Raw genomic sequence first — 9,621 nt, 5'->3', positions numbered from 1 at the left:
ACAGCATCAATCAAAATATAGATAACATTCTTAATCAAATCAAATGTTTCATAAGATGTGTAAGATTAACATCTGGATTATATAAACAGCTTTACATGGCCATCCGTTTAACTATGATTATTAATCTTCCTTCAGTCCAGTATATTCCAATGCCTCTTTTATAAATAAATGCAACATCAACCCAATGCTGTCTACAATATGGAATTAATAGTCTTTATTGTGTGTCAAAAATAAGATCATAGCTTTAATTTAACTTAGACAAGGTCTTGTAAAGATACACCCCATTATTAAGGAATCACTACAATAGCAGAACAATAGGCCCTGGCCAAACAACCTAAAATAACCATCAATGGTATCATGGCACAATCATACTTTGAACGACGCACTGCACGAAATGGCCTCGTATCCCGGCGTATACGTACAGGGATTCCTCCGGAAATATTCCATATCCCGGTGCGGATTTAGCGTATCCGTTAGTTATAACGGATACGCTAAATCCGCACCGGGAATATTCCATATCCCGGTGCGGATTTAGCGTATCCGTTAGTTATAACGGATACGCTAAATCCGCACCGGGATATGGAATATTTCCGGAGGAATCCCTGTACGTATACGCCGGGATACTAGGCCATTTCGTGCAGTGACGTGTCTTGGTCTATGCCTTCACGCCCAGAAAACAAGACCCCTTGTATATATACACACATGCCTGAAATAAAGCATGTCAATCTTAATAGGGTATCATATACCATAGCCACACTACAAACACGATAAAAACTTGTTTCAACACATTTTGCGTTGCAAAACTTAAAAACTTCACGGAGAATTGTGTTCTATGGACTCTTGTTAGATATATATAGCTTGTAGTAATCGTATATAAAATAGATTAGACTTCTAGAATTGTTGTAAAGTAGTTGTTTCAATACATTTTACCTTGCAAAACTTATAAACTTCACGGAGAATTGTGTTCTATGGACTCTTGTGAAATATATATATAGCTTGTATATAGAATAGATTTGACCTCTAGAATTGTTGTATAGTAGTTGTTTCAACACATTTTGCCTTGCAAAACTGTGCAACATTAACAATGAAGTTTTGAAACAATTCCATTCATTCAAAGTAAGTCCTGGCCCTAACAATATCTAACGCGGTATCGCACAGAGCTGGAACGGATGCGGCGCCAACGTCAGACCAAGACGCCGTCAGTGTTTGGTGGAGGAGCGCCCTCTGGCGTCTTGAAGGTGAAGGGAAAGTTCCATCCTGCCCAACTGCTCCCCAAAACACACACGTCGGCCTGGAAATAAACAATGCTCAGTAGTCAAATCAACCACGCGTCGAATAGAAAGCGTGCGATCACCATACGTCCAATAAGAAAAGTATCTTAGCCTGATAATTACCTTTGCCATTGAAGAAGGTTATGTTTTCGGTAGCGTTTGTGTGAATGTATGTATGTACATGTATATGTATTATGTATGTACAAGTATGTCCCCGCATGTGCGTATGAACAGCATAACTTGAGAAAGCCTGGATGGACTGTCTTCAATTTGGTATTTGATATGTGGGTAGGGCTTCATGAGGCCTCAAACTGGCTAGATTATGGGCCCTCTAGTGGCTTGTAACGGTACTGCAGCGGAACTTCCGGTTTTGATATCTCCTGTTTAAGACATGTCGTGCTTTTTAGGGGTAGATAGCTCTTGGAGTAGAGAGTAAGTGGTGTAGTTTTTTTTTTTAAACTACAGGAGCTTGTTTTGTTTCTGACTTTGAAAGACTCAAGAAGTGTGTTGCTCATTTATTATGCAAATGAGGACCTCATTTGCATCATTGATCAGAAAATGCTAGGACAGCCTTCTTTGTTCTTACTTATCATACTTTGAACAACTTCTGTTATTTCGGTGCAAAAGATGGTCGACTGATATTTGTATGCAAATGAGGACCTTATTTGCATAATAACTTAAAACACACATAATACATCAGTCGCAAATATCTAAAAAATCATTTGGCGAAGGTTTGAGGTCTTGGAGCTCTAGTTACCTGCTGAAAACGGCAGGAAAGACTCCGTCTTGCTGATGACGTTTCCGTCCGCGTCCAGAAACCTTTCCGGATCAAACCGGTCCGGATCAGGCCAGTAGGCGGGGTCCATGTGGAGGGAGTACAGGTTCAGCAGGACCTGGATCAACCCGAAGAGAGAGAAAAAAGGTTACAAACACAATTTCTCGAAGAAACTCTTTGTGTGGGAAATTTCAAGCAGATTTTCACTTCAACTTGAGCAGAGGTCACTGAAGGACAACATTAACACTCAGTCATATGTAGCAACTGACTAATATTCGCACTTGTGCGTACATTCAAGTCCGTGTGAGTTGCATATTTATATATTTTTTTGGTTTAGGTAAAAGTTTGCGGGTAGGAAGTTGTTTTCTGCTTTGACCCACCGTCTGGTTATCGAACCGAAAAAAACAACAAATTCTTTAAACCCCCCCAAAAAATGTCAATACGCAACTCATACTGACTTGAATATACGCACAAGAGTGAGGGCCCCTCACCATACCTGAGTTCCTTTAGGAATGTCATATCCCTGCACTTTGACCTCCTGTGTGGTGGCGTGGGGGATGGCTACAGGAAGAAGAGTGCGGATCCTCATGACCTCCAGCAGGCAGGCATTCACGTAGGGCAGCTGGGAACGGTGGGACAGGGTGGGCAGACTGTTACCAACAACGGCATCAAGCTCCCGCTGCACCTGTTAAAGGAAACCCAAGCAATATTAGGGCCCGAAAATCGGATTTTGAAAGTCAATTTATTTATTAATTTCTATAACATGATTAGTTCAAACAACACTATCATAATGCATAGCGACGACCATTATGTAAAAATACGACGTCGTTGTGATTTGAGAACTCACTGAAAATCGTCGGTGGGGTTTTTTAGGCTCGCGAATCAAAGGGAATCATCGTACGGCACGTTTTTCGGTGGTTTTAAAATGCTCAAAGTATGAAGTTATTACGCACATGTGCAAGATAATGTTAGCAAATGTCACTACCATAAAGATTTCATCGTTTTTTTAAATTTCCATATTTTGGGCACTAATATTGCTTTGTTTGCCTTTAAGATAAAATTGCACAAGTGTAACACAGACATCTGGAGGATTTTTAACCTTCTCCCTGCCGCCTAACCAATACTGATACTCCTTTGCTTCTTCTGATTATGATAATAGTGCAATTTTGGGCTTGACCCAGGCTTATATTGTACATGTAGCTAGCAAACGTTTCAAAACTTAGTATGACTGTTTATATATTTATTGTTAATTGCATATGTTGCTTGTTTGTATTGCACTATTCAAATACTGTTATTCATTGTTATTGTATTTGTCTATGTCAGTTGTAATTTTTATTTTTCAGAGGTGATGTTTGATATTAGCTACTGCTAGAGTGCATCACCTATGTGTCCTGTGTATTCGTCAATTGATAAATGTAAGAAAAAAAAAACAATACTGAGAATGAGGTGCCAAACGGTGTGCCAAAGGGTAAAAGTCACAAAAAATATCTGATCCCAGAGCCAAATACTGAAACGTTTGGAACAATCTAAAATGCTCACAAGTACCTTATCTTGAATGTCGGGGTTCAAAGTCATGTAGAGTAGACTCCAGCGCAGCGCGTTGGTGCTTGTGTCCGTTCCGGCGAAGAAGAGGTTCTGGGCCATGTACATGACGTTTTCTTCTGTCAGACCGTCCACCTTTTCCTGCCGTTCAAGCTCCAGTAGGCAGAAGTCGAGGAAGTCTCGCGGGTTCTCGCGATCCAGGTGCTCCCGATGGCGAGATATCTCTTCAAACAACAAATTTTGGACTTTGTAGACATCTTCCCACGCCTTGATTCCAGCTCTGTTCACTGCAAAATATGCGTCGGAATGATAACACAAAAATCAATTTTAAAGTAGGGGTTAAAGTAGCTATAGACGTTTCGGTAACTCATCATCAGCAACCTTCCTCATATCCTGACTTCCTCTTTCCGCAAGGTGGCGTTGTGGCAAAGATGCTGTTCCAAACGTGACTCAGTTCCCAAGGCTACAGGGTTCAGTATTTTTCGCTACATACAGTATGTTTCGCTACATCGCACAAGTTGTTTCGCTACATGGCACAAGTTGTTTCGCTACATGGCACAAGTTGTTTCGCTACATGACACAAGTTGTTTCGCTTCATTGTACAAGTCGTTTCGCTACATTTGAATGTTACTTTTCTTGATAGTCGGCCCAAAAATTTTCATATGTATCATAAATCCGTCGTTTTATGACCTACCAATCTGATGAAAGACATTCTACCTACCTATAGGAATAAAACGTAAGATAGGGAAGACGCTAATCATCTGTCCAGCTCCGAGTTGAAATGTTACGCTTCGAACCAACTCCAAGAGCTCTCGGAACGTTTCGTCCTCGTAGTCGTACCGCTTCCCGAACACCATGGAGCAGATGACGTTTGCAATCAACACGATGACGTCATGGGTGATGTCAAATGGCTCTCCCTTGTTTTCTGCAATCTGAATAGAATTTATTTTCGGGAAAATGCTAAGTTTGTGCAGATGTAAATAACATTGTAAGGAATTGGTCAGAAGCATAAAACTACGAGTAAAGAGCACGGTGACAGGAATTGTGGGTAATGTGTCAATGGTGAAGGCTCCTGAGTCGTAAACAAAACCCGTCTGTTCATTGTTATGCAAATCGAGACAATTTTTCCCCCCCACTGGCCTTTGATACATTACCCATAATTCCTGTCGTCCCGCAAGCGTACCTGGAAGTGCGAAAGAGCTTATGATAACCCCAAAGTTCGTAAACCCCATACCACAGCCATTCTTGTTTTTAACACTAAGGGATTATGAAAACAATGCTTCATTATATGGCACAAAGGTCATCGTTAATTACATAATTCACATCTAACAATACATCAAGAAACAATGGTCAGGAGAGAAAAACGTCCACATATTGATCATGAGTATGCCTCTAATACTATTACACACATGATCAGATATTCGAGCTGGAAAATTCAGCAACCTACATGGTGTGTTGTATCCAGAACCGTGCCTTCAGGCACGGAACTTGATACAACCCGACTATCCAGGACTGTGCCTAGGCATAGTCCTGGATAAAGCACTGTAATATCCAGAACATAGCAAGGGGCCAAAGCACGTCCTTGGATACGCGGGGACTATATCCAGGACCGTGCCTAGGCACAGTCCTGGATAAAGCACGGTTCTGGATACAACATTGTGCATTCTTGGTCTCATCTTACCCTGTTGGGGAGACAGTTCGCCTCCTCTAGGATTTTGTCTTCGATGCTCCCACGTCCGACCTTCATGCCCAATTTCCTGAAGACAGTGGTGGCAAACATCTTCCTCTGTCTGAAGCCGGTCCCCCAGTGTGCACCAACTATGTCTAAGGGAACAAAGAACATATACCATATATACATACTGTATTCATATCTCGTATCTATTTCAATACATGCTGCTAAGAGGACACCATTTTGACGTAATTCACTGATCTCGAGGTGTGTGAGGTTATGGTGGAAGCGACCGACGCGACGGGCGGCAATACAATTTCTCCAGCAAAAGAACCTGGCCCCGATGTTAAAAATCGCGAATCACCCCCCTCCCCCTACACACACACACACACACACACACACACACACACACACACACACACACACACGAATAGACGTCGGCGCTGCCCAAAAGGCCTGCAAAAGAGGCTAACGACAATGACTTACTCTGTTACAAGACAGCTGACGACACGTCCACGACTGCCCTAAGAATGCCCTAGCATTCTATTGTACGCCTGTCGTACGACCTTTGTCAAGAGAATTCGAAGCCATAGCAAATAGAATTCTACCTTTTCCGAAACCAACCATCACGTCAAGCAGGTAGTTGGACGGCCTGGACGCGAACAGCTCGGACCTGTTCACGAGCGCGTCCTTGACAGCAGTGTAGCCGTTTAGAACCACCACATCGTTCATCCCCATCCTGACGGTGAAGACGTCCCCGTACTGCCGCCTCCACGCCTTCAGCTTGAGGTGAGTCGCTCGGCGCAAGGCGAGGAGGTGCCCGAGAACAGGCACACGTCCTTCCGGGTAGGGCGGCAGGTTTCTGCGTCGCTTCAAAAGTAGATATGCCAAGAGAAAGAACAGGCAGAAGACAAGAAAGGACTGCACAGACAGCCCAGAGATCTGCAACATCTCCTGTATGGACACAGTTATCCAGCTGACGACGACAGCCATGTTGTATTTTCAAGGGCAAACCCAGTCAACAAGTCTTCATACCGTTCTCCGCAATTCGAATTGTCTTTAACGTTAACCCACTTTTAGGGACGTTCAAAGTCCAGAAGTCAAAGTTCAAACCCAGCCGTCCGTGCGATGTCCTCTGTTTACCCCGTAAAGAGAACAAGAGTCCGTAGGACACAATTCTCCGTGAAGTATTCATAGTGTGCACATTGTGGGTGAGGTGTTTGTTAATTTCCTTTGCTAGTACATAGTGACCTGCTCAGTTGTAAGATAAATGCATGAAATGGAACTGAAACAGGATGACACTCAGGCTAACTTAACATGCTCATGCAGCAACGGAATCGTGGGTTGTATGTGGTGCCAGGTGTGAAAAGTGCATTTTTGATAAGCGGTAATTAAAGAAGTAAAAATATCGACCCACACAAATTGCATCTCTGTACAGTACAAGTAGTGTTTTATAGCAAGCAAAGGAAAGGTGTTTATTTATTTTTTTCTTTCAATACAGGAGAGGTCAACCTGCTGAAAAGTACGTTTTTACAGCATGGCACAGATAGGATCTAGAAATTCCCGGGAAAAGTCACAAATTTAGATCTAGATGGCTTCTTTTAAAGACTATCAACCAACTATTCAGCCTTGCAACTAACATGTTTCAGAAATCACATATAAGCAGTAAATTCTCTTTCCATAATTTATTGCAGGTTGCCTGATCTATAGCTATCAATCTATTTTGTATTATCGTTACATTTCTCGAAGGTCAAAGGTCACCGGATCTTCAATCCACCCGGAAGTGACACAGGGCTGGCCGCGGCCGCGGGCACTTTTCTGAGGGACATATCTCAACAACCTTTCATCCCCTGCGTTAACTTTTTACATTGTCACAGCCTCCGTATTAGAAACTGCAAGTGTGGTAAGTTTGAAGGTCCAGAGATTTCCCATTTCCACACTGTTCATAAAAGTGCATGTAGCGTATGTACACCGACCTGTAGCGTATGTACCCCGACATGTAGCGTATGTACCCCGACTTGTAGCGTATGTACCCCGACCAGTAGCGTATGTACCCCGACTTGTAGCGTATGTACCCCGACCTGTAGCTTGTAACGTATGTACCCAGACTTGTAACGTATGTACCCAGACTTGTAGCGTATGTACCCCGACCTGTAGCGTATGTACCCCGATCGCGACCTGTAGCGTATGTACCCCGACTTGAAGCGTATGTGACCCGACCAGAAGCGTATGTACCCCGACCTGTAGCGTATGTACCCCGACCTGTAGCGTATGTACCCCGACCTGTAGCGTATGTACCCCGACTTGTAGCGTATGTACCCCGTGGGTTTGCGGATTCGATGGGGTGGTCTACAGGGGTGGGCTAGTGGGGTAGGCTACCTCAGCATCTACCCTTTCTGGACCTCAAGGCTGTGCATGGGGGTTTGGCCTCTTATGGAATTTCCTTGAAGAGGATCTGGGTCACGACTTGTAGCGTATGTACCCCGACCTGTCCGACTTGTAGCGTATGTACCCCGACTTGTAGCGTATATACCCCGACCTGTAGCGTATGTACACCGACTTGAAGCGTATATACCCCGACTTGTAGCGTATGTACCCCGACTTGTAGCGTATGTACCCCGGACTGTAGCGTATGTACCCCGACTTGTGGCGTATGTACCCCGACCTGTAGCGTATGTACCCCGACTTGTAGCGTATGTACCCCGACCTGTAGCGTATGTACTCCGACTTGTAGCGTATATATACCGACCTGTAGCGTATGTACCCTGACTTGTAGCGTATGTACCCCGACTTGTAGCGTATATATACCGACCTGTAGCGTATGTACCCCGACCTGTAGCGTATGTACCCCGTATATTTCTCTGGTTCGGATGAAGTTTGTGGCCGAAGGAGTAATTTTTTCTCGGTTCGATAAGCAGGCTGCACAGCGGTGGGTCAAAGTAGGTCAACGTCTTCCCCGCAAACTTTACATAAACCAACAAAATATCCATACGCAACTCATACGGACTTGAATATATGCACACGTGTGAACGTGACCATACTATGGGGTGTCAGAGCCAGTTTGCTAAACGCGTGTCAATACTTCGTGTGGACACAAGGCCGGGCCACTTAATGTTCAGCGAGAAAAATGTGGCAGACCGGAGGGATTGCACTGGGTGGGGGTTATCAACCTATTCATGTAAAGAAATATCTCATTTCGATTCACTTATTGTTTTACCATGTATCCGTCTTGAGTACAGCTTTACTTCGCTTTTCAGTGCCAACGAAAGTTATAAAATACAGCAAACACCACGAGGTTTGTCAACCTTCTCTGTTTACTGTTACGGTATGTACCCCGACTTGTAGCGTATGTACCCCGACTTGTAGCGTATGTATCCCGACCTGTAGCGTATGTACCCCGACTTGTAGCGTATGTACCCCGACTTGTAGCGTATGTACCCCGACTTGTAGAGTATGTATCCCGACCTGTAGCGTATGTACCCCGACTTGTAGCGTATGTACCCCGACTTGTAGCCTATGTACCCCGACTTGTAGCGTATGTACCCCGACTTGTAGCGTATGTACACCGACCTGTAGCGTATGTACCCCGACTTGTAGCGTTACAGTTAATATGAGTATGACAACAAAGCTAATCAAGGATTGGAAGTGAAAAATTGAGCATAGGAACAGGAAAATGTGTGTTGATCAAAGGGTTTGCGCATGTACTGTATGTCGTATATTCAGAAAGCAACGATTATAAACTTTTGATATGGAAGAAAAAGAAATTTATTGTATGACAATTGTACACTGTACAATGCATGGCAAAAAGTATTAAACATAATACAAGATAGAGGTATAGAATAAAACTTAACATCCTACTTACTAATACAATAAGGGCTAGCATAAGTCTGATGTAATGTTACAATCGAGTGGAGCTAATCATCAGCTTCAGTATTTTTTCTTATCATACCACAAAGCAGTCTTTTATATATTTATTGATTTTTGCATTGTGGGGGTTGTGCATCTAAAGATATATTCAAATCTGTCTGTAGCATCGAGACTCAATCTGTTGTACTTAAAATGTGAATAACTTATTACGCAAAACATTATATCTAGAGCATGCCATGAAGTGAAATTCATGTTCAATTTGCTTTGGACAAAATGGGCAAAACCTTTGGTCAAGGGCTACATTATAATATCTTCCCGTTTCTATATTCAATGCATGACTGCTGATTCTTAACTGAGCTATCGCTTTACTAATTTCAAAGTTATTTATTTCAGAAATATATTTTTCTTGTTCATAACATAACCAGTACATTTTTTATATTTTTTAAGAAAACACAGTTTTGAGTCATTTCTAATAGAACTAAACCACTCTTGTATAT

The 9,621-nt window shown here is 42.9% G+C and overlaps 2 protein-coding genes across 2 annotated transcripts; both read right to left on the bottom strand.

Annotated features, from left to right (window-relative positions):
* Positions 1 to 1,101: 1,101 nt before the first annotated feature.
* LOC136437882 (cytochrome P450 2U1-like) lies at positions 1,102 to 4,546 on the bottom strand. Its single transcript, XM_066432452.1, has 5 exons — positions 4,310 to 4,546; positions 3,592 to 3,875; positions 2,543 to 2,731; positions 2,029 to 2,164; positions 1,102 to 1,291 (listed from the first exon to the last, which is right to left on the bottom strand). Exons 1-5 carry the CDS (start codon positions 4,443 to 4,445, stop codon positions 1,200 to 1,202), a joined length of 837 nt encoding a protein of 278 aa, XP_066288549.1. The 5' UTR covers positions 4,446 to 4,546; the 3' UTR covers positions 1,102 to 1,199.
* A 683-nt stretch (positions 4,547 to 5,229) lies between these two features.
* LOC136438429 (cytochrome P450 2C8-like) lies at positions 5,230 to 6,677 on the bottom strand. Its single transcript, XM_066433196.1, has 2 exons — positions 5,866 to 6,677; positions 5,230 to 5,412 (listed from the first exon to the last, which is right to left on the bottom strand). The coding sequence occupies exons 1-2, from the start codon at positions 6,248 to 6,250 to the stop codon at positions 5,261 to 5,263; spliced, it is 537 nt and encodes a 178-aa protein (XP_066289293.1). The 5' UTR covers positions 6,251 to 6,677; the 3' UTR covers positions 5,230 to 5,260.
* Positions 6,678 to 9,621: the final 2,944 nt, after the last annotated feature.

Source organism: Branchiostoma lanceolatum, chromosome 7, assembly GCF_035083965.1.
Source record: "Branchiostoma lanceolatum isolate klBraLanc5 chromosome 7, klBraLanc5.hap2, whole genome shotgun sequence".
NCBI classification, from domain to species: domain Eukaryota; kingdom Metazoa; phylum Chordata; class Leptocardii; order Amphioxiformes; family Branchiostomatidae; genus Branchiostoma; species Branchiostoma lanceolatum.
The sequence above is the reverse complement of the archived record's forward strand: the minus strand, read 5'-3'. Positions and strand labels throughout refer to the sequence as shown.